At 41.4% G+C, this 26,157-nt stretch overlaps 1 protein-coding gene across 46 annotated transcripts in view; it reads left to right on the forward strand.

The window, feature by feature from the left end:
• Positions 1-26,157, forward strand: part of ttn.1 (titin, tandem duplicate 1) — a 142,961-nt gene that overhangs the window by 99,704 nt on the left and 17,100 nt on the right. For all 46 annotated transcript variants that reach the window (XM_053233898.1, XM_053233911.1, XM_053233918.1 and 43 more), the window contains 14 exons: positions 143-17,311; positions 17,407-17,703; positions 17,791-18,378; positions 18,462-18,764; positions 18,856-19,152; positions 19,251-19,538; positions 19,648-19,947; positions 20,215-20,517; positions 20,622-20,927; positions 21,025-22,791; positions 22,886-23,179; positions 23,272-23,556; positions 23,648-23,947; positions 24,051-26,117. In XM_053233898.1, the coding sequence (XP_053089873.1) occupies positions 143-17,311; positions 17,407-17,703; positions 17,791-18,378; positions 18,462-18,764; positions 18,856-19,152; positions 19,251-19,538; positions 19,648-19,947; positions 20,215-20,517; positions 20,622-20,927; positions 21,025-22,791; positions 22,886-23,179; positions 23,272-23,556; positions 23,648-23,947; positions 24,051-26,117 (24,564 nt within the window). The remainder of the gene's footprint in view (positions 1-142; positions 17,312-17,406; positions 17,704-17,790; positions 18,379-18,461; positions 18,765-18,855; positions 19,153-19,250; positions 19,539-19,647; positions 19,948-20,214; positions 20,518-20,621; positions 20,928-21,024; positions 22,792-22,885; positions 23,180-23,271; positions 23,557-23,647; positions 23,948-24,050; positions 26,118-26,157) is intronic.

The raw sequence follows: 26,157 nt of genomic DNA on the forward strand, positions 1-26,157 counted from the left end.
GACTTTTTTAAACATCACTTTGATATAGAATAATAGTATTATGTTTGACTATGTTTTTGCTTTTCCACTGAAATGAAGATCTTTCTAAATTGCAAGATCTATACTTGTAATTTATCTTCCTAATAAATTTTCTTTCATTTAGATGTACCCGGACCCCCAGTCAACCCAAGAGTCACGGATACAACAAAAACCACAGCTGAACTGCATTGGGGTAAACCCATTAATGACGGTGGCATGCCTGTTACAGGATATACTGTTGAGCACAAAAAGGATGGAGAAGACACATGGGTGAAGGATACAACTACACCTTTAATGATCACAGAATTTGTTGTTCCAAACTTGGAGACTGGAGCAAAGTATCATTTTAGAATTAGCGCCATGAATGCAATGGGAGTTGGGGAACCAGCACAAACAGTAGACCTTATTGAAATTATTGAACGTGAAGTAATCCCAGACCTGGAACTTGATGTTGAATTGAGAAGAACACTAGTTGTCAAAGCCGGAGGCTCTATTCGCATATTTGTTCCAATTAAAGGGCGTCCAACTCCATCTGTGACTTGGACAAAGGAGGAAACTGCACTAAAAACCCGTGCAAACATTGACACTACAGAGTCTTATACTCTTTTAGTCATTCCTGATTGCAACAGACATGATGCTGGAAAATATGAATTGACATTAGAGAATGCTGCTGGAAAGAAGACTGCCTATGTGAATGTTAAAGTTTTGGACTCTCCTGGGCCTCCTATCAATCTTAAACCAAAAGGCTTTGACAAGGAAAGTGTTACACTTCAGTGGGAACCACCTCTTATTGATGGTGGTGCAAAGGTTACTAATTATATCATTGAAAAAAGAGAAGCTACTCGCAAAGCATATGCTACTGTAGTAACAAAATGTGCCATGTGTTCTTTGAGAATTCCAAATTTATCAGAGGGGTCAGAATATTATTTCAGAGTATCTGCGGAAAATGAATTCGGAATTGGTGAAGCCGTAGAAACCCTAGATCCCATCAGAGCATCTCAAGCACCAAGTCCCCCTGAAACAGTCACAATTACCGATGTTACCAAAAACTCAGTTAGTCTTGCATGGACCAAACCAAAACATGATGGTGGAAGCAGAATAACTGGGTATGTTATTGAGGCTCAGAAAAAAGGAACAGACCAGTGGGCTCACGTGACCACTGTAAAGTCTTTAGACTTTACTATAAAGAATTTAAATGAAAATGAGGAGTATATATTCCATGTCATGGCTGTTAATTTATCAGGCAGAAGCCATCCTCGTGAAAGTAAGCATGTTGTTATAAGAGAACAAAGCACAGAACCAGAATTTGACTTGCGGGGTATCTGCCAGAAGACAGTCATAGCAAAGGCTGGAGATAACATAAAGGTTGAGGTACCCGTAATTGGGCGTCCTAAACCAACGGTAACATGGCAGAAAGACCATCAACCTCTCAAGTTAACACAAAGGACAATGATTGAAAATACCTCTACTTCGACCATCTTGATTATAAATGAATGTTTGAGAAGTGACACTGGAGTGTATTCAATTACAGGGAAAAACATAGTTGGTTCAGTTACTGATAACATCATAATCAAAGTGCATGATGTCCCTGGACCACCTAGGGGACCAATAAAATTAGACAAAATATCTCGTAATTCCATTGAGTTCTCATGGGATTTACCTGAAAATGATGGAGGTGTACCAATCAATAACTATGTCATTGAAGTAAGGGAAACCACCACTCAGAATTGGACAGAACTGTCTTCAATGGTCATTCGAACAACATTTAAAGCAACTCGTCTAACAACAGGAATGGAATACCAATTTCGTGTAAAGGCCAAAAATAGATATGGTGTAGGACCTCCAATTACCTCAGAGGCTGTAGTTGCAGCTTATCCATTTAAGGTGCCTGGACCACCAGGCACTCCCAAGGTTGTCGAATTCACAAAGGACACAATGACAGTTGGCTGGAATGAGCCAGTTAATGATGGGGGAAGTGAAGTTATTGGATATCATGTTGAAAGAAAAGAGAGGAACAGCATTGTCTGGCATAGAATTAGCAAAGCTCTCGTGGTAGGAAACCTTTTCAAAACAACTGGACTGGCGTCTGGCACTGCATACGAGTTCCGTGTGATGGCTGAAAATGTAGCTGGAATTGGGAAACCAAGCAAAGCATCAGAACCCATGCTTGCTCTTGATCCAGTGGATCCACCTGGTCAGCCTATACCAATCTATGTGTCTAAAAATGCAATCACAATTCAGTGGACAAAGCCAGAATATGATGGTGGGTTCAAGATTACGGGTTATATTGTGGAAAAAAGAGATCTACCAGCTGGGCGCTGGATAAGGGCCAACTTCACAAACATTATTGAAACCACCTTTACTGTTAGTGGTCTAACCAAAGATGCATCCTATGAATTCCGTGTACTTGCAAGAAATTCAGCTGGTGCTATTAGTAACCCATCAGATCCATCAGATCCAATAATTTGTAAAGATGACATTGAAGAACCAAAAATTAGGGTTGATGCCAAATTTAAGGATGTTGTGCTTCTTAGGGCAGGAGACACGTTCAAACTTGACGCTGATGTTACAGGCCAGCCACTGCCATCTATGGTTTGGACCAAAGACGGAAAGGACATTGAAAACACTTCTAAACTACAGATGAAAATGACAGACCTCACTGCTTCTTTGGTTAACAAGGACTCTCTTAGAAAAGATGGAGGTCAGTTTGTTCTGACAGCTACTAATATGGGTGGATTTGCTAAACATATATTCAATGTTAAAGTCCTTGATAGACCAGGACCACCTAGAGGACCTCTTATGGTTTCAGATATCACAGCAGAAAAATGTGTGCTTACATGGGCTCCACCTGAAGATGATGGTGGGGCAAACATTGAACAATATGTAATTGAAAAACGTGAGTCAAGCAGACTTGCCTGGACAAATGTGGCAACAGACTTGCAAGTTACGCAGTACCAGGTAACAAAATTGCTCAAAGGAAATGAATACATTTTCAGAGTTATGGCTGTTAATAAGTATGGAGTTGGGGAAGCCCTTGAGTCTGACCCAACAATTGCAGACAACCCTTATGTTCCACCTGATCCTCCACAAATGCCCGAGATTACAGCTGTCACAAAGGATTCAATGGTGCTTTGCTGGGGAGCTCCTGCAAATAATGGTGGAAGTGAAATCACTAACTATGGCATTGAGAGAAGAGACAGAATTGGTTTACGCTGGGTAAAATGCAACAAGAAGAAGGTAACTGATTTACATTTCAAGGTAACTGGACTTGTTCCAGGACATGAATATGAATTCAGAGTTTTTGCAGAGAATGTAGCTGGAGTCAGTGCACCAAGTCCCTCAAGTCCCTACACAAAAGCTACAGACACACTGTTCAAACCAGGCCCACCTGGTAACCCAAGGATCTTGGACACAACAAGTTCTTCTATCACACTTGCATGGAATAAGCCATTGTATGATGGTGGCTCTGAAATCACTGGATACATTGTTGAGACCTGTATACCTGGAACTGAAGAGGAGGAATGGACAATTGTCTCTCCTAAAGATGGACTGAAAGCAACATCATTTACTATAACAGCTCTTAAGGAGAATCAGGAATACAAAATAAATATCTCAGCCGTTAACAGTGAGGGTATTGGAGAAGCAGCATCCGTTCCTGGTTCACCTAAAGCTGAAGAGAGAGTCTTACCACCAGAAATCGACCTTGATGCTGACCTTCGTAAGGTTGTGAATATTAGAGCATGTAACACCTTAAGGCTCTTTGTGCCAATTAGAGGAAGGCCAACTCCAGAAGTCAAATGGTCAAGAGAGAATGATGAACCTTTGGATAGAGCTACAATTGAGAGTACATCATCTTTCACATCCTTAGTAGTTGAAAATGTGAATAGATTTGACAGTGGTAAATATATTTTGACTGTGGAGAACAGCTCTGGAAGCAAATCCGTTTCTGTGACTGTTAGAGTTCTAGATACACCTGGTGCACCACAAAACCTCCAAATCAGCAAAGTTACTAAAGAATCTGTCTCACTTGTATGGGATCCTCCACTAAATGATGGTGGTGCAAAGGTTAAGAACTACATTGTTGAAAAGCGTGAGGCAACAAGAAAGGCCTATGCTACAGTTAATGCTAATTGTCATAAAACAACATGGACTGTTGATCAGCTTCAAGAAGGATGCAATTACTACTTCAGAGTACTGGCAGAGAATGAGTATGGCATTGGCCTCCCTATTGAAACCAGTGAATCAGTCAAAGTGTCAGAAAAACCACTTCCTCCAGGAAAGATTATACTTCAAGATGTGACAAAGACAAGTGTCACACTGTCATGGGAGAAGCCTGAACATGATGGAGGAAGTAGAGTGGTTGCATATGTTGTAGAGATGCAGAGTAAAGGCAGTGAGAAATGGACACAGGCCATGATTGTCAAGGTACCAGAGGCAGTTATTTCTGGGCTTACTCCTGGTGAAGAGTACATGTTCCGTATTTCAGCTAGAAATGAAAAAGGCACCAGTGATCCTCGCCAAATTGGTGTTCCAGTGATTGCTAAAGACCTTGTAATTGCCCCATCTGCCAAGTTGTTATTTTCAACATTTAGTGTTCTTGCTGGAGAGGATTTGACAATAGATATCCCATATATTGCTCGTCCCAAAGCTGCAGTCTCTTGGGTGAAGGATGCTGCACCACTTAAGCAAACAACCAGGGTTAACTTCTCTTCCACAGACAACCAGTTGAATCTTGTAATCAAAGAGGCATGCAGAGATGATGTTGGCCAGTACAGCATCAAACTTACAAACACAGCTGGTGAGACATCAGTGAATATAGGAGTAGTTGTCCTTGACAAACCTGGCCCACCAGTTGGCCCAGTGAAAGTTGAAGCAGTAACAGCTGACAGTGTCACTTTTTCATGGAAACCACCAGAGTATGATGGAGGCTGCACCATTAAGAACTATCTGGTGGAGAAAAGAGACACATCCACAACAAACTGGGTAGTTGTAGCAGGAAATCTAGCCAGAACCAAGGTTAAAGCTGGAAGACTAAAAACAGGAACTGAATATCAATTTAGAATCACTGCTGAAAACAGATATGGCAAAAGCCCTCTGCTTATCTCAGAGTGTGTTATTGCACAGTATCCATATAAGCTTCCAGGACCACCTGGAACACCCTTCATTCATTCTTCAACCAAAGATAGTATGGTTGTGATGTGGAATGAGCCAGTTATTGATGGAGGAAGCACAATTTTGGGTTACCATCTTGAACGTAAAGAGAGAAACAGCATTCTCTGGGTCAAGCTTAATAAGAGTATAATCCAGGACACAACTTACAAGACCACAGGCCTTGAGGAAGGCCTTGAATATGAATTTAGAGTGTATGCTGAGAACATTGTTGGTATTGGAAAGGCAAGCAAAATATCAGAGGGACATGTGGCACGAGATCCTTGTGATCCTCCTGGTACACCTGAGGCAGTTAAAATTACAAAGAATTCCATCACTATCATGTGGACTAAACCTGAGTATGATGGTGGAAGCAAGGTCACAGGCTATATTGTTGAAAAGAAAGAACTACCTGAAGGACGGTGGCTGAAGGCAAACTTCACCAATGTTATTGAAACAGAGTATACTGCCACAGGTCTCACAGAAGACCAGAAATATGAGTTTCGGGTTATTGCAAGAAATGCAGCAGGAGTTTTTAGTGATCCTTCATACAGCACTGGCCCCATTACCGCTAAGGATGAGATTGAACCTCCTCGCATCAGCCTAGACCCACACTACACACAGGCAATAGTTGTAAGTGCAGGAGAATCATTTAAGATTGATGCAGATGTCCATGGAAAACCAGTACCAACAATTCATTGGATGAAGGGAGATCAAGAACTTGGAAACACCATACATCGTGAAATTAAAAACACCATAAGCTTTGCATGCTTGTCTGTAAAAGAGGCCAAGCTTGCTGATGGTGGCCAGTACACTCTGCTGCTAAGGAATCCAGGTGGTGAGAAAGCTGTCCAGGTCAATGTTAATGTTCTAGATAAACCTGGTGTGCCAGAGGGTCCCATATCCATTACAGGGGTTACCAGTGAACAATGCTGCCTTGCATGGAAACCCCCAAAACAGGATGGTGGAAGCACAATCACTCATTACATTGTTGAAAGAAGAGAGACAAGCAGACTCATCTGGACTCTTGTTGAACCCAAAATTCAAGCTGAAACTTTGAAAGTAACAAAACTCCTTGAAGGCAATGAATATATTTTTAGGGTTTTGCCAGTGAATAAGTTTGGAGTTGGTGAAGCACTTCAGTCTGACCCAGTTCTTATTAAGGACCCATTTATGCTTCCAGATGCTCCAAAGGGAATAGAGGTTTCTGATATCAAGAAAGACTCAATGGTATTAAGTTGGGAGGCACCTTCAAGTGATGGTGGCACTCCTGTCACTGGATATATCATTGAAAAACATGACAAGGAGGGTGTTAGATGGATCAGATGCAACAGGAAAACAGTCACAGACTTAACCTTCAAAATCACTGGGCTCCTTGAGGCCCACCTCTATGAATTTAGAGTTGCAGCTGAAAATGCTGTTGGGGTTGGTGAGCCTAGCTCAGCAACAGTATTCTATAAAGCTCTGGATCCTGTGTTCAAGCCAGGTCCTCCACATAATCCTAAGGTGATAGACACAACCAAATCATCCGTGTCACTTGCATGGGGCAAACCTTTTTATGATGGTGGATGTGAAATCCAGGGATATATTGTTGAGTCATGTGAGGTAAAAGCAGCAGCAGAGGAGACAAAACCTGCTCGGGATGTTGACGTTGCAGAGGATGTCCCAGTGGCTGAAGAATGGACTATGTGCACCCCAGCAACTGGTGTTAAGTTAACGTGTTTTACAGTAGAAAATCTAAAAGAAAAACAGAACTACAAGTTCAGAGTATGTGCAGTTAACAAGGTTGGTGTTGGTGAGCACGCAGATGTTGCTGGCCACATTCAACCAGAAGACAAGACAGAGGAGCCAGATCTCGATATTGATCCTGAGTTTAGAAAGCTTGTCAGTATTAAAGCTGGGGGATCTCTCCGAATTTTTGTTCCCATTAGGGGACGTCCCGTACCACAAATTAAATGGGAGAAGGATGACAGCCCCATTACCGAGACAGCACAAGTTGAGGTCACGAGTGGTCACACTTCTCTTGTGATTGATAAAATAAATAGAAATGACAGTGGAAAGTACACGGTGATTGCAGAAAACTCATCTGGTGTAAAGTCTGCAACCATTCTTGTAAAAGTTCTTGATACTCCCAGTGCTCCAGTTAACCTTAAAGTTCAGGAAATTACAAGAGAGTCTGTCACTCTTTCATGGGAACCTCCTGCATTGGATGGAGGTGCTAAGATAAAAAATTATATTGTTGAAAAGCGTGAAACTACAAGGAAAACCTTCTCTGCTGTTGTAACAAATTGCCATAAATTGTCATGGAAAATTGAACCACTTCAAGAGGGCTGTTGTTACTATTTCAGAGTCCTTGCAGAGAATGAACATGGTGTTGGAATACCTGCAGATATTACTGATCCTCTGAAAGTATCAGAAGTTCCACAGTGCCCTGGAAAATTAAGCATTGTAGACGTTACAAAAACAAGTGTCTCTCTTGCTTGGGAAAAACCACTGCATGATGGTGGCAGTAGAATTCTTCAGTACCTTGTTGAAATGCAAGTGAAGGGAAGTGAAAAATGGTCTGGTTGTGCAAATGTAAAAACATTAGAGGCTGTTATTAATAACTTGAACCCAGGTGAGGAGTACACTTTCAGAGTAATTGCTATTAATGAAAAAGGAAAGAGTGACCCAAGAACCCTTGCAGTCCCAGTACAAGCAAAGGATCTGGTTATTGAACCAGATGTTAGGCCTGCATTTAACAGTTACAATGTTCTTGTTGGAAAAGACCTGCAAGTTGAAATTCCAATTTCTGGACGCCCTAAGCCAAAGGTGACATGGATAAAGGATGGTGCATCCCTTAAATTCACAACTAGAGTGAACATTTCAAATACACCACATAGTACAATTCTTAGCATCAAAGAAGCTGCCAGAGAGGATGGTGGCATGTATGGAATCAATGTCTCAAATGTTCTTGGGCAAAAAGATGCAACAGTTGAAATAGTCACTCTTGACAAACCAGGACCACCATCTGGCCCTGTAAAATTTCTTGAGGTCACAGTATCAAGTGTTACACTGTCATGGGAACCACCAAAGTACACTGGTGGTTGCCCAGTTTCAAACTACATTGTACAAAAGAGAGACACAACTACCACTACATGGGAGAATGTTGCAGTTTCTGTGGCAAGAACAACACTAAAGGTCTCCAGACTAATAACTGGGGCAGAGTATCAGTTCAGGATTATTGCTCAAAACAGATATGGCAAAAGCTATGCTTTAGATTCCCCAGCTATTGTTGCTCAGTACCCATATAGAGAACCAGGCCCACCTGGTACTCCATTTGTGTCATCACTGTCAAGAGATCACATGGTTGTTGAGTGGCATGAACCTGTTTCAGATGGAGGCAGCAGCATTATTGGATATCACCTTGAAAGAAAAGAAAGGAACAGTATACTTTGGACAAAGATAAACAAGACCTTGATTCGAGAAACAAAATTCAAAACCAGTCCTCTGGAAGAGGGAATTGAATATGAGTTCAGGGTCTATGCCGAAAATATTGTTGGCATTGGTCGGTGCAGCAAAATCTCAGAGGGTTATGTGGCCCGTGATCCATGCGATCCACCTGGCACTCCAGAAGCTATTCATATTAGCAAGAATTCAATAACAATCCAATGGACAAAACCAGAATATGATGGAGGAAGTGTGATAACTGGTTATACTGTTGAGAAGCGTGATCTGCCAGAGGGTCGCTGGGTGAAAGCTAGTTTTACAAATGTCATTGAAACCCAATTTACAATTAGTGGGCTTACAGAGGGAGCTAAATATGACTTTAGAGTAATTGCAAAAAATGCCGTTGGCACCATTAGCAAACCATCTTTTAACAGTGGACCTATTGCTGCACTGGATGAAGTAGAGCCACCAAAGTTTTCAATTGATCCTGAATATACTCAGACCATTATTGTGAATGCTGGGGATACATTCAAACTTGATGCAGATGTCCATGGCAAACCAATTCCTACAATGCAGTGGTTCAAGGGTGATAAGAAACTTGAAAACACAATGAGATGTGAGATCAAAAACACTGACACCAGGGCTATGATTGTCTTAAAGGATGCACTCAGACATGATGGTGGACACTATACTCTTCATCTCACCAATGTTGCTGGCTCACAAACTGTTTCATTCCAAGTAAAAGTACTGGACAAACCCAGTCCACCAGAAGGACCTCTTCGTGTCACAGGTATATCAAGCGATAAATGTACACTGTCATGGCGTCCCCCACAACATGATGGAGGAAGCCCTATCACTCATTATATTATTGAAAGACGTGAAACAAGCCGCCTTGCTTGGACCATTGTCTCTAGTGTTTGTAAAGCCACAATTTTCAAAGTAACAAACCTTCTTGAAGGCAATGAATATATCTTCCGTGTCATGGCTGTCAACATTTATGGTGTTAGTGAGCCAATTAATACTCCATCTGTAATTATGAAGAATCCATATATAGCCCCTGGATCACCACAAATTCTGGAGGTGACTAACATTGCCAGGGATTCTATGACCGTGTGCTGGAGTGCACCAGAGAATGATGGTGGAAGTGAAATTGTTGGCTATATCATTGAAAAGAAAGATCGTTCTGGAATTAAGTGGACCCGATGCAACAGACAAAAAGTCACTGATGTATGTTTCAGAGTGCAAGGCCTCATAGAAGATCATGAGTATGAGTTCAGAGTGTCAGCTGAAAACGCAGCTGGAATTGGTGAACCCAGCTTACCTACATCATACTACAAAGCTTGTGATCCTAAATATAAACCTGGCCCTCCCACACATGCCCATGTAATTGACACCACAAAGAGCTCCATTTCAGTAGCATGGGGAAAGCCTCTTAATGATGGTGGAAGTGCTATTCAAGGATACATTGTTGAGATATGCAAAGCTGAGGAGGATGAATGGACTATGTGTACTCCACCAACTGGCCTGCGTGTTAATAAATTTGAAATAACCAAACTAACAGAACAACAGGAGTATAAGATTCAGGTATGTGCTATCAATAAATTAGGTGTGGGTGAGCCTGCAGTTATTCCTGAGCCTGTGAAACCAGAGGACAAACTTGAAGTTCCTGAAATTCATCTTGATTCAGAGTTGAGGAAAGGTATAGTTGTTCGTGCTGGGGGATCATTTAGAATCAATGTGCCTTTCAAGGGAAGACCAACACCAGAGATTAAATGGACTAAAGATGAAGGAGATTTGTCAGAGAAGGCCATAACTGAGAAGGGTTTAAATTTCACACAGCTTTCAATTGACTCATGTGACAGAAAAGATTCTGGAAAATATACTGTGTCCCTTAAGAACAGCAGCGGCACTGCATGTGAATTTGTGTCAGTAAAAGTATTAGATACACCAGGAGCTCCACTTAACCTGCTGGTAAAAGATATTAAGAAAGACTCTGTTACACTTGTTTGGGATCCACCACTTATTGACGGAGGTGCAAAAATCAAAAACTATGTTGTTGATAAGCGTGAATCTACAAGAAAAGCATACGCTAATGTCACAACAAAGTGTAGCAAGACAAGCTTCAAGGTGGAAAATCTTGCAGAGGGGGCCCTATACTACTTTAGAGTTATGGCTGAAAATGAATATGGAATTGGTCTACCAGTTGAAACCAAGACAGCATCAAAGGCTTCTGAAGTACCTCTATCAGTAGGAAAGATCATGTTGACTGATGTTACCAAAGTAAGTGCATCTCTGGCCTGGGAGAAACCAGAGCATGATGGTGGAAGCAGGATCGTTGGCTACTTGATTGAAATGCAACCCAAGGGAACAGAAAAGTGGAGTGTAGCAACATCTGTCAAAACATGTGAAGGTACAGTCACTGGGCTAACAGCTGGTCAAGAATATATGTTCCGAGTTCTTGCTTATAATGAGACAGGAAAGGGTGAGCCAAAGCTTCTTGCTGCTCCTGTCATTGCCAATGACTTAACCATTGAGCCAAGCCTAAAAGTACAGTTTAGTACATACAGTGTCAAATCTGGTGATGATCTTAGATTGGAAATACCTGTATTTGGTCGTCCCAAGCCGAAGGTTACTTGGATGAAGGATGGACAAGCTCTTAAAGTGACATCAAGAATCAGTACTTCTAACACACCAACATCAGCCATTCTACAGATTACTGAAGCCAGTAAAGATGACTTTGGAAGTTACACAATTAGTGCAACAAACAGCACTGGTACTATTACCGAAGAAATTGGAATCATTATCCTTGATAAGCCTGGTCCACCAACTGGCCCTATTAAAGTGAAGGAAGTGAGCAATAGCTTTGTAACAATCTCATGGGAACCTCCATCTTACACAGGAGGCTGCCAGGTGAAGCACTATATTGTTGAAAAGCGAGACACCACTACCACAACATGGGAAGTTGTAGCTGGATCAGTTGCCAGGACATCTCTTAAAATAACGAAGTTGAAAACTGGTGCTGAATACCAGTTTAGAGTCATTGCTGAAAACAGATATGGTAAGAGTTCCTCTTTGGAGTCAAAGGCAATTGTGGTTCAGTATCCATACAAACCTCCTGGGCCACCTGGAACTCCATATGTGAAATCTGCCACCAAGGATCAAATGATAATTGAGTGGAATGAGCCTGTCAATGATGGTGGAAGCTCAGTAATTGGCTACCACCTGGAAAGCAAAGAACGGACTAGTATCCTGTGGACAAAGTTGAACAAAACTCTCATTACTGACACCATGTTTAAGATATGTAATCTTGAGGAAGGAATTGGTTATGAATTCAGAGTATATGCCGAGAACATTGTTGGTATTGGCAGAGCAAGCAAGGTTTCAGACAGCTTTGTTGCTCGTGATCCATGTGATCCACCTGGTACTCCAGAAGCTATTTCTATTTCAAAGAACCATGTGGTAATACAATGGACAAAACCTCAATATGATGGTGGCAGCAAAGTGACAGGATACATTGTTGAAAAGAGAGACTTGCCACAAGGCCACTGGATGAGGGTCAACTTTACCAATGTGACTGAAACGGAATTCACAATCACTGGCTTAACAGCAGACCAACAGTACGAATTTAGAGTAATAGCAAGAAATGCTGCTGGTATTTTCAGTGAGCCATCTGAAAGCACTGGTCCAATTACCACGACAGATGAAATTGAACCTCCAAGTGTTTCAATGGATCCTAAGTACCAGGATGTCATTGTTGTCAGTGCTGGAGAGAATTTAGTTCTTGATGCAGATATTCATGGAAAGCCCATTCCAGATGTTCAGTGGCTGAAAGAAGGAAAGCAAATGGATAAGACACTACGCATTGAAATAAAAACAACACAGAAATGTGCCGCTATTACTGTCAAAGACTGCACACGATTAGACAGTGGTCATTATGACCTTGTATTAAGAAACAGTGGTGGCACAAAAACAATTCCCATTACCGTGAGGGTTCTTGATAGGCCAGGCCCTCCAACTGGACCACTAAATGTAACTGGTGTAATGTCTGATCGATGTGATCTGATTTGGACTGAGCCTTCTCAGGATGGGGGTGCTAATATTTCTCACTACATTCTTGAGAAGAGAGAAACTAGCAGGTTATCATGGACTCTGGTTGATTCAAATATTCACACTACCAGTTACAAGGTGACAAAGCTCCTGACAGGTGATGAATATATTTTCAGAGTTATGGCTGTCAATAAATATGGAACTGGTGACCCACTTGAGTCTGAGGCAATAATTGCCCGCAACCCATACAAGCCACCAAGTGCACCGTCAACACCAGAAGCAAGTGAAATTACAAAAGATTCAATGGTTCTATCATGGAATGCTCCAGAGAGTGATGGTGGAACTGAAATTATCGGTTATCACCTGGAGAAACGTGACAAAGATGGTGTAAGATGGACCAAGTGCAACAGACAGAAGCTTTCTGACTTGCACTTCAAAGTAACTGGTCTTTCAGAGGGGCATTTCTATGAATTCCGTGTGGCTGCAGAGAATGCTGCTGGTGTGGGAGTACCAAGTGACTTGTCTCTGTTCTATAGAGCAATAAATGCAACAACTCCTCCTGGTCCACCACATCATCCTAAAGTAACAGATCATACAACCTCATCTGTGTCCCTGGCTTGGGGTAAGCCAGCTACAGATGGTGGGGCATATATCAAAGGTTATATTGTTGAGAAGAAAGAGGCCTCTGCAGAAGAATGGACCACATGTACACCTCCAACAGGTTTACAGGCAACATGCCTAACAGTGGAAAACCTCAAAGAAAATGCTGAGTATAACTTCCGGGTGTGTGCCTTTAATTCAGAAGGAGTTGGTGAACCTGCTGATGTTTCTGGCTCTGTGACTGCTATTGAAAGAATTGAGACACCGGAAATTGAACTTGATGCGAATCTTAGAAAAGTTGTCTCTGTTCGTGCAGGTGGATCACTTCGTCTATTTATTAAAATTAGAGGTAGACCTGAACCATCTGTCAAATGGGAGAGAGAAGAGGGGGCTTTAACTGAGAGAGCACTGATTGAAACTACTAGTTCATACACCATGCTTGTAGTTGATAATGTCAATAGATTTGATAGTGGGAAATATGTTCTAACACTTGAGAATAAGAGTGGCACAAAGTCAGCATTTGTGAATGTTAGGGTGCTTGACTCGCCAAGTGCGCCACAGAATTTTGATGTCAAAGAAGTTAAGAAAGACTCAGTGACTCTCTACTGGGAGCCTCCTCTTACTGATGGTGGAGCGAAAATAACCAATTACATTGTGGAAAAGCGAGAATCTACAAGGAAAGCTTACACAACTGTCACAAGCAACTGCACGCAAAATTTCTTCAAGATAGAAGAACTTCAAGAAGGAGGAATATACTATTTCCGAGTGTGTGCTGTTAATGAGTATGGCTTTGGACTGATGGCAGAAACAAAAAATCCAGTCAAAGTTGCCCAGGTCCCTATGTCCCCAGGAAAGGTGACTCTTGTGGATGTTACCAAGAACAGTGTGACTCTCACATGGATGAAACCTGCACACGATGGTGGTAGTAAAGTTATGTGTTACAATGTAGAGATGCAGTCAAAAGGCACAGACAAATGGGTTGCGTGCTGTACAGTGAAAGTTCCAGAGGCTACTGTGTCCAACCTTACACCTGGTGAAACATACTCTTTCAGGGTAATTGCACTGAATGAGAAAGGCAAGAGTGAACCCCAAGAACTTGGCGTGCCTGTTCGTGCTAAAGACATAGACATAGAGCCTTCAATTTATCTGCTCTTCAATACTTACAGTGTTAAGGCTGGAGATGACCTTATTATTGAAGTTCCCATAAGAGGCAGACCTAAGCCAGTGGTTTCATGGAAAAAGGATGACCTACCTCTTAAGCAAACAACGTCTCTCACAATAATAAATACCATGGTATCAAGCAAGATTGTAATCAAAGAAGCTTCTATTGAGCATGTTGGGAAGTATGAAATCACCCTAGCTAATACAGCTGGCACCATTTCCACAGATATCAATGTTGTGGTTCTTGACAAGCCAGGCCCACCTGCTGCAGTAAAGGTCAATGCTGTGACTGCTGACTCCATTACCCTATCATGGTCTCCCCCTGAATATGATGGAGGATGCTCCATTAATAACTATATTGTTGAGAAGAGGGATACCAACACAACAGTCTGGCAGATTGTTTCATCAAACATTGCCAGAAATTCAGTCAAGGTATCTCGACTGACTCATGGTTCTGAATACCAATTCCGTATATATGCAGTGAACCGCTATGGAAAGAGTAAGCCTATTGACTCTCCTGGAATTACAGCAGAATATACATTCAAGCAACCTGGGCCACCTGCTACTCCCCGTGTGGCTCATGCTACCAAGTCCTTCATGCTTGTGACATGGAATGAACCAGTTAATGATGGAGGTAGCACAGTTCTTGGGTATCATTTGGAACGCAAGGAGAGAAGCAGTATTCTATGGACAAAGGTGAATAGGATTCTCATCAAAGATACTGAATTTAAAGTAACTGGCCTTGAAGAGGGTATGTTCTATGAGTACCGGGTATATGCTGAAAACATTGCCGGCATTGGAAAGGTCAGCAAAGTCAGTGAGGCTATAGCTGCTAGAGATCCATGTGATCCTCCTGGTCAACCAGTGGTTACAAGCATTACAAGATCTTCTGTCTCTCTCTCTTGGACAAAGCCTGAATATGATGGAGGAGCCAAAGTTATAGGTTACATCATTGAACGTAGAGATCTTCCAGATGGCCGCTGGATGAGATGCAACTTTACCAATGTTCCTGAAACATACTTTGATGTTACCGGTCTTACTCAAGATCAGCAATATGATTTCCGTGTCACTGCAAAGAATGCTGCTGGACTGTTTAGTGAGCCATCAGATAACACAGGCCCCATCACAGTCAAAGATGATGTAGATCCACCTCGAATTATGATGGACGTCAAGTTTAGAGATGTTGTTGTTGTGAAAGCAGGAGAGATTCTAAAGATCAGTGCTGACATTGCTGGACGCCCGCTACCAGTGGCATCATGGTCAAAGGATGGAAAAGAGATTCAGCTCAGTACAAGAATTCAGGTATCTGCAACAGATACTAGCACTATGGTAGTAGTGAAAGACTGCATAAGGAGTGACTCTGGAAAGTATGCCTTAACATTACAGAATGTCGCTGGTACAGTAACAATGCCAGTGAAATGCGTGATCCTTGATAAACCTGGACCTGTAGCAGGACCTCTGTCAGTAACTGAGCTCACTGCAGAGGACTGCACACTGTCATGGGGACCACCACAAGAAATTGGTGGTGCAGAAGTCACACATTATGTTGTTGAGAAAAGAGAGACCAGCAGTTTGGCATGGACAATTGTACAAGGAGAGGTGAAAACTAGAACATGCAAGGTCACAAAGCTCCTCAAAGGCAATGAATACATATTCAGAGTTTTGGCTGTAAATAAATTTGGACTTGGTGAACCTCTTGAAAGTGAACTTGTCAAAGTCACTGATCCATTCACCTTTGCAGCATCACCAACAAATGTTGAAATAACAAATGTGTCCAGTGAGGAGATGACTGTAACTTGGGCTAAGCCTGCTTCTGATGGCGGCAGTGAAATATGTGGCTATGTGATTGAGCGACGTGAGAAATCAAGTCTTCGATGGGTCAGAGTCAACAGGGAGCTTATAAAAGACGAAAGAGCTGTAGTATCCAAACTAAGAAAAGGAAGTGAATATGAATTTAGAGTATTTGCAGAGAATGCTGCAGGTTTAAGTCCTCCTAGCGAGCCATCCGCTCCAGCCATGGCAAAGGATGCTTTACTTATGCCAACACCGCCATCTAAACCAAAGGTTCTTGATTATACAAAGAGTTCGATTACAGTTACCTGGAACAAGCCATTGTCAGATGGTGGAACACCAATCCTTGGATACAGAGTGGAATACAAGAAAATAGAGGATGAAGAATGGGCTGTTGCCACTCAGATGACAAAGAGCACTGAGTACATTGTTTCTGGTCTTACAGCTGATCTGGAATATGTCTTTGCAGTTACATCAATAAATAAAATAGGCATGAGTGAGCAATCTCCAGTTTCTGAACCACAGGCAGCAACAGACAGAAAGGAGGAACCAGTATTTGATGTTGATATTGAGATGAGGAAAACGCTGATTGTCAAGCATGGCAATTCATTCACAATGACAGCACCATTTAAAGGAGTACCAGTGCCTTCAGTCACATGGAATAAAGAAGATGTTGACCTCAAATCAAGAGCTACAGTTGAAACAACTGGAAAATACACATCCCTAACTATTGAAAAGGCAACAAGAAATGACTCAGGAAAATATACTGTTACATTGGATAATGGTGTTGGAAGTGCAACTTTGACAATGGTTGTCAAAGTTCTTGACTCCCCAGGACCACCAGTTAATGTGAAGATTAAAGATGTGACAAAAGATTCTGCCACAGTTACTTGGGAAGTCCCAGAGAATGATGGAGGTGATGCTGTGAAAGCCTACCATGTCGAAAAACGTGAAGCTAGCAAAAAGGCCTGGGTGTGCGTAACAAATAACTGCCACAATCTGGTCTACAAGGTGGAGGGCTTGCAAGAGGGTGCAATCTACTACTTCAGAGTCATTGGAGAGAATGAATTTGGTATGGGTGTACCTGCTGAAACAAAAGATGCAACTAAAATAACAGGTAAGTTATTGCTTTGACTTGTGCCAGAATTAGTTATGTTCTTTTTTTAATACTTGTACTTCTTACTCTGAATAAATTAATTTTTGTTTCAACAGAAATACCAAGCCCACCTGCCAGACTTGGAGTATCTGAAGTAACAAAAGACAGTGTTACAATAGTATGGTCAAAACCAGAGTACGATGGTGGAAGCAGAATTACAAGCTACCTCATTGAAGCTCTAGAGAAGGGACAACAAAAGTGGGTGAAGTGTGCCACTGTAAAAACCAATACCCACACAATCAAAGGTTTGCGAGAAAATGCAGAATATTTCTTCAGAGTTCGTGCTGAAAATCATGCAGGACTCAGTGATCCAAAGGAAATGATAATTCCTGTGATTGTAAAAGATCAACTCCGTGAGTATCATTTCATTTCTTATTTGTTTACCTGCTTCTGTTAAATCAAAATGTCCAATTCTGATTAAACATGTGATTTCTTCACAGATGCCCCTGAATTTGATATGAAGAACTTCCCACACAACACTGTTTACGTGAGGGCAGGATCAAATCTGAAGTTTGAGCTTCCTCTCACTGGCAAGCCCATGCCAAAGGTGGCAATGACAAGAAACAAGGTTCCAGTGAGGTGTGGAAAAAGATTTAGTTTTGAAGTAACACCTGAGAGTCTTAATATCAGCCTCAAAGAAAGTATTGCAAATGATGCTGGGAGATATGACATTGTTGCCTCCAATACCAGTGGAACAACCAAGATGTTCATTAATATACTGGTGTTAGATAGACCAGGTCCTCCAGTTGGTCCAGTTGAAATCAGTGATGTTGGAGAAACATCACTGTGCCTAAAATGGTTACCACCTCTGTATGATGGCGGTAGCCCAGTGACCAACTATGTTGTGCTCAGACGTGAAACAAGCACACCAGCTTGGGTAGAGGTGTCATCCACAGTTGCCAGGAATGCAATTAAAGTCACCAAGTTAACAAAGGGTGAAGAATACCAATTCCGAATTAAAGCAGAGAATCGCCTTGGAATCAGTGATCACATTGACTCTCACACTGTCACTGTGAAACTTCCATACAGTGAGTACTTATTTATTATGTTCTATATCTGTTGCTACACTAATAACATAAATGTAACATTTACTTTTGATTGTCAATTTTAGCAATTCCTGGACCACCATCAACACCATGGGTGAGCTTTGTTTCAAGAGAAAGCCTTACAGTTTGCTGGCATGAACCTGTAGTAGATGGAGGAAACACAGTATTTGGATACCATGTCCAAATGAAAGAAAGAAGCAGCATTCTGTGGCAGAAAGTGAACAAAACAGCAATCCCTGCTAATCAAATCAGGGTGACAAAAATATGCCCTGGTATGATTTATGAATTCAAGGTTGCTGCAGAAAATGCTGCTGGTATTGGTAAATTCAGCAAGACATCAGAGGAAGTACTTGCCATTGATGCTTGTGGTAGGTTCCTGAGATTATAAAACCAATTTTTAGAAATTGTGTCAAGTCAACAGAACCACTACTACATGCTAAATAATTCTTTTATTTTCAGAACCTCCAGCAAATGTGAGAATCTCTGAGATTACAAAGACCTCAGTTAGCCTTGTCTGGCAGAAGCCTCCCTTTGATGGTGGATGTAAGATCACTGGCTACATGGTTGAGAGAAGAGACGCTCCAAATGGCAGATGGACAAAGGCTAACTTTACTAATGTTATTGAGACAAGTTTCACTGTGTCAGGCTTGACACAAGATCAGTCATATGAATTTAGAGTCTTTGCCAAAAATGCAGCTGGGTCTGTGAGCAATCCATCTCTTATTGCTGGACCAGCAACTTGTGTGGACATTTCTGGTAAGTAACACTTTTTTTTATTGACTGATTTTTCATACCTACTGATTAAGTATTTAAAGGTAGTAGTTTCACATGCTATTTTTAAACCTCTCTTTTAGGTGCCCCAGTAATTGACCTGCCTCCTGAGTACCTAGATGTTGTGCAATATAAAGCTGGAGCTTCTGTTAAGATAAAACTGGGAATTATGGCTAAGCCACTGCCAACAATTGAATGGTTCAAGGATGGAAAGGAATTAGTGTCAAGTTCACAGCTATCAGTTGAGAACACCACTGATTCATCTGCCATTCTTATCAAGGATGCCACCCGTCTTAACACTGGGACATATGAAATAAAGACCAAGAATGTGTTTGGCACAGCTTCTGCCTCCATCAGGATATTGATTCTAGGTGTGTTAAACTTTTGCATTGATACCTTGAAAGATATGGTTGTATTCATGAATTTTGCATGCCCTCAGCTATTAATACTTTTTTGTCTTTTATATATTAAAATTACTAGACAAACCAGGCCCTCCAGCTGGAAATATTGAATTCAAATCGGTAACCGCTGACACCATAATAATTGCTTGGGAGCCAGTAGCAGATGATGGAGGTTCCAAAGTCACCCATTATATTGTGGAAAAACGAGAGACAAGTAGAGTTGTGTGGTCTACTGTTTCTGACTGTATGGAGGAACACATAGTCTCTGTCCAGAAGTTGGTCAGAGGAGGTGAATATGTCTTCCGTGTCAGAGGAGTCAACAAATTTGGAGCTGGAGATCCTCTGGAGTCTGAACCAATTACTGCCAAGAATGCATTTGGTATGAAACTATAATCATTTCGCATTTATTTTACAGGGTGGAAAAAAAATATATATATATATATATATATATATATATATATATATATATATATATATATATATATATATATGTGTGTGTGTGTGTATATATATATAATACAAACATAATAGTTTTAAGTATATTTTTATATACTCTTTTTATATACTCTTATTTTAATAAGTCAATTAAATTATTATTCTGATCAAGTTAAATAAATAAAAGGGTTTTTTACAACTATTTTTCCAGTTACTCCTGGACAACCTACCACACCAGAGGCAACAGAAATCACTAGAACAGCCATGAAAATTGTATGGGATAAACCAGGAGTGGATGGTGGTAGCATGGTTACAGGCTACCATTTACAGAGACGTGACAAGAAGAATCTGCGCTGGATTAACATCTACAAAGACCCCATTTGTGACACCACAGCAAAGATCCATCACCTGACTGAAGGAAATGAATATCAGTATCGTGTGTGTGCAATCAACAAAGCCGGAGAAGGTCCATTCTCAGATGGTTCTGACTTTTACAAAGCAGCCGACCCTGTTGGTAGGTATTTTTGTGTCAGTTGCTCTTTATTTTTATGCTGAATTTATTTTTTTCATTCCTAGTGCTCTAATTATTTTGCTCTTATTTTGTAAATTCCTCTACAGATACACCTTCTGAGCCTACTAAGCTCAAAGTTGTTGATTCAACAAAAACTTCAATTACTCTTGGATGGTCCAGGCCACAGTATGATGGAGGCAGTGAAATTACTAGCTACACTGTGGAAAAAAGAGTCAGTGAGGAAGGAGAATGGGCAGTGATAAGTAAAAAAGGCGAAGTCAGAACTACTGAGTACGTTGCTTCAGGTCTTATGCCAGATGTTGACTACTACTTCCGTGTATCTGCTATGAATTGTGCTGGTCGTGGAGACCCAATAGAGATGGAGGAACCAGTCCAGGCTAAAGATATTCTTGGTATATACATATTTGTAACATTTTATGTTGGTTTTGTGCATTCTTTTTGTTACAAGGGTAATTTGTCATTATTTTTGTAATTTTTTTTTTTTTGCAGAGGAAGCTGAAGTTGACAAAGATGTTGCAATGAGAACTCATTACATTGTCAAAGCTGGCAAAGATGTTGAGATCATGGTCCCTCTGAAAGGCAGACCTGCTCCAAGTGTTTCTTGGAAGAAACATGACCAAAACATTGATAATGACCCTAAATACGATATACACAACACGGATACGTCATCATGCCTTGTACTTTCACATGTAACCCGTAATGATAGTGGCAAATACACTATTGAGATATCAAATGGAGTAGGACAACCAAAATCATTGACACTATCTGTAAAAGTACAGGATAGTCCTTCTGCCTGTAGAAATCTGGTCCTGAAAGACGTCTCTCGCGGCAAAGTGATCTTATGCTGGGAACCTCCTCTTCTTGATGGAGGTGCTGAAATTACTAACTATATAGTTGAGAAAAGAGACTCTTCAAAGCGCACGTATGCTGCTGTAACCAACAAATGCACGGAAACGACATATGAAATTGATGAGCTCTCTGAGAAGATATCATACTTTTTCCGTGTATCAGCAGAAAATGAGAATGGAGTTGGTGAGCCATGTGAGACAGCAGAGCCAGTTAAAGCCACTGAGAAACCTGGTCCTGTCAAAGATCTTGCTATGAAAGACTCCTCAAAAACATCAGTGACACTACAGTGGAACAAACCAGATTATGATGGTGGAAGCATTATTACCGATTACATAATTGAAAAGAAACTTCAAGGTCAAGAAGAATGGGCTCCCGCTGGAACAAACAAGCATTGTGAGCATGAGGTCACAAAACTTAAGGAACTCACAGACATGTTCTTCAGAGTCTGCTCAAAGAATGAGAAGGGCAACAGTGACTTTACAGAGATCGGTCCAGTTAAAGTAAAGGACTATATCATTCCACCAGAGGCAAACCTAGAGGAGTATCCTGATGGACAGGTCTGTGTTCGCATTGGTCACAACGTACATATTGAGCTTCCATACAGAGGGAAACCAAGGCCATCAGTTACTTGGCTAAAGGACAATTTGCCACTGAAAGAGAGTGAAAAGGTTCGCTTCAAGAAGACAGAAAACAAGGCAACTCTTATGATAAAGAATGTTGAAAAAGAGAATGGTGGTAAATATACGCTTACACTTGACAACACCGTCTGCAGGAAATCATTCCATATACAGGTCATTACCCTTGGAACACCATCCAGACCCATTGGACCAATTCGTTTGGATGAAGTCAGAGCAGAAAGTATAAGGATATCTTGGGATGAACCAAATGATGATGGCGGTGGAGAAATCACCTGCTATAGTGTTGAAAAACGTGACACCTCTCAGCCAGATTGGAAGATGGCTTGTTCAAGTGTTATAGGAACTACATTCAATGTACCAAATTTAATCAAAGGAATTCAGTACCAATTCAGAGTGTGTGCAGAGAACAGGTACGGTGTGAGTGAGCCTCTGATTTCACAAAATGTCATCGCCAAGCACGAGTTTAGACCCCCAGGTGCACCAGGCATGCCATTTGTCTACAATGTCACTAATGATGGCATGACTATTCAGTGGGAAGCACCTATCTTTGATGGTGGCTGCCCAGTACTTGGTTACCATGTTGAAAAGAAAGAGACAAACAGTATCATGTGGCAAAAGGTCAACTTAGTCTTGGTGACTGCAAGGGAATATAGGATTATTGGCCTTATTGAAGGCCTGCAATACCAGTTCAGGGTCTATGCTCAAAATGATGCTGGATACAGTCGTATGAGTGATGAGAGCAAACCAACTATGGCAGTTTCTCCTGTTGGTGAGTTAGTTCAATTAATTTATTTTTAAATCTGAAAAAATAATGTGTGAAAATCCTTGATTCCTCCTGAAAACTAATGATATTTGTATCATAGATCCTCCTGGAACTCCTGACTATGTCGATGTAACAAGTGAATCTGTGAAACTGAAATGGGATGCACCTAAAAGAGATGGTGGAAGCAAAATTGTCGCCTACAACATTGAGAAACGTCAGGGCCAGGGTCGCTGGTTGAAGACGAACTTCACAGATGTAACTGAGACAGAGTTTATAGTGACTGGTCTAACTTGTGGTGAACGATATGAATTCAGAGTTATAGCAAGGAATGCCATTGGCACCATCAGCCCACCTTCTCAGTCTTCTGGCTATGTTCTCATCAGAGACGAAAGCTGTAAGTTCATATAATACGTATAATTCACTTTCAAACTATAACGCCCGTTGAATTATAATGAATGATAATTAATTTTTTTCTCCCCCTTACAGCTTCTCCAAATATTGAATTTGGACAGGAGTACTTTGAAGGGGTTTCTATCAAAGCAGGGGAAAACATCAAGCTTAAAGTCACAATTACAGGAAGACCAACACCCAAGCTCACATGGTTCAGGGATGATGTTGAACTAACTAAGAAGATGGTAGACATCACAACAACTGCTGGATCAAGCACCCTCTTTATTAGAGATGCTGACCGTTCTCACCGTGGGGTCTATACTGTAGAAGCCAAGAACCACTGTGGAACCAAGAAAGAGCAAATTAAAGTTGAAGTCTTTGGTATGTATAATCTTATTTTTCCTACCACAACTTTTCATATTTGTGTATTATGTGTTTTATCCATTACATCTAATTATTGTGATACTTTTAGATACACCTGGAGAGCCTGTTGGACCAATTGTCTTCACAAACATCTCAGAGGGCAAAGTCACACTTTCATGGAATCCACCAGAAAATGACGGCTGCTCTGAGGTCACCCACTATGTTATTGAGAAGCGCGAGACCTCCAAAATTTCCTGGACACTAGTTACAGATCACTGTGAGGAGTGTACCTACAATGCTACCAAACTGATTAAGACCAATGAGTACCAGTTCCGTGTGTCTGCTGTAAACAGGTTTGGGGTCAGTAGACCACTGGATTCTGTTCCTGTCATTGCTCAAATGCAATATAGTAAGTGTGTCTGCAGCTTATATTCTAACTTATCATACATTAGGGTTACGCTAAAAAAAAATAACAGCAAGTTAATAAAATGTCATTATTTTCTTTCCTGCAGCCATTCCAGACTCTCCTGGTACTCCTGATGCCACCGAGGTTGATGGAGAGAGTATTACAATCAGCTGGACTGCACCAACAAATGATGGAGGAAATGCAATTAAATATTACATCGTTGAAAGACGTGAAAAGAAGACTGGACGCTGGGTGAAGGTCTTGACTAGGAAACCAATTACTGAGGCTGCCCACAGAGTAACTCATCTCACTGAGAATGTGGAATATGAATTCCGCGTTTATGCTGTTAATGATGCTGGAGTTGGAGCACCAAGTAATATTTCAATGCCTATTAAATGTGCAGAGCCAACTAAAGAACCAGATGGTCCTTCAATTGTAAATGTTACTGATACCACCAACACATCTGTCAGTCTGGAATGGACCAGACCTGGTTACGATGGTGGCATGGCAGTCCAGGGATACATCATTGAGGCGTGCAAAGGAGCTGAAAAAGAATGGCATAGAGTCAATGAAGGTCTTTGCACTGTCACAAAGTACACTGCCACTGGTTTGGAAACATGTGCAGAATATAAGTTCCGCATTATTGCAGTTAATGCAGTTGGAAAGGGTCAACCTAAAGAGATCCCTGAGCCAGTACAAGCAGTAGATAGACTGTCGGCACCAGAGATTGATATTGATGCAAGCTTCCAACAGACACACATTGTGAAAAGAGGTGGCAGTGTATGTCTCCGTGTAGCTTTCAAAGGTAAACCAGCACCTACAGCTTCATGGATAAAGGTGGATGGAGAACTTGGGGTAATGGCTGATGTAACTACAACAGAGACCTTCACTTGTTTGACACTGGGAAATTGTACACGAAATGACAGTGGAAAATACACTCTCACTCTTGAGAACAGCAGTGGTAGCAAATCCATCACTATTACAGTTAAAGTTTTGGACACACCTGGAGCACCAGGTCCTCTCATGTTCAAGGATGTTTCAAGAGGCGCCCTTACCCTTATGTGGGAGCCTCCAGTCAATGATGGTGGTGCGCGTGTTCATCACTATGTTGTGGAGAAGCGTGAGGCTAGCCGGCGTACATGGACAGAAGCAGCACCTAAGTGCACTCAAACAAATTTGAGAATTTCTGAGCTCCTGGAAGGAGTACCCTACTTCTTTAAGGTAATGGCAGAAAATCAGTATGGCCTTGGTGAGGCTTATGAAATGCCTGATCCAATTATTGCCACTGCTGAACCAGCTCCACCCAAGAGACTGGACATTATTGATTCCACTGATACAACAGTTACTCTTGCCTGGATGAAGCCTGAACATGATGGCGGGAGCCGTATCACAGCTTACTGTGTGGAGGCTAAAGCAAAGGGAACAGATAAATGGGTTGTTGGAGGTTCTACCAAAAACTTAAGTCTTGTTGTTGAGGGCTTAACTGAAGGTACAGAGTATGAATTCCGTGTCAAAGCTAAGAATGATGCAGGTTACAGCATGCCTAGAGAGGCTCTCTCTTCTGTTGTAGTAAAAGAGCCCCGTATTGAGCCAACTGCAGATCTCAGTGGCATTACCAACCAGCTTATCACCTGCAAGTCTGGCAGTTCATTTGAAATTGATGTTCCAATCAGTGGCAGACCAGAACCAAAAATCATTTGGAAGCTTGAGGAAATGAGACTAAAGGAAACTGACAGGGTCTCAATCAAGACCACCAAAAATAGGACCACTCTGACAGTTAAAGAAAGTATGCGAGGTGATGGAGGAAGGTACTTCCTTACCCTTGAGAATGTGGCTGGGACTAAGACTTTCACTGTCACTGTCAATGTCATTGGAAGACCCAGTCCTCCAGAGGGGCCTATTGAGATTTCTTCAATTACAGCTGAGTCTTGTGAATTGTCATGGAATGAGCCTGAAGATGATGGTGGGACTGAAATAACAAACTACATTGTTGAGAAGCGTGAATCTGGCTCAACTGCCTGGCAGCTTATCAACTCTAGTGTGAAACGAAGATCATTCCATGTTTCGCATCTAACAAAGTACATGCAGTACACATTCCGTGTCTCTGCAGAAAACCGATTTGGTGTAAGCAAACCAACTGAGTCTGAAACTATTGTTGCAGAGCATCCATTTGGTGAGCAATTAAATATGACAATAGTAGGACATAGTTATTA

Source organism: Pangasianodon hypophthalmus, chromosome 5, assembly GCF_027358585.1.
Source record: "Pangasianodon hypophthalmus isolate fPanHyp1 chromosome 5, fPanHyp1.pri, whole genome shotgun sequence".
NCBI lineage: Eukaryota > Metazoa > Chordata > Actinopteri > Siluriformes > Pangasiidae > Pangasianodon > Pangasianodon hypophthalmus.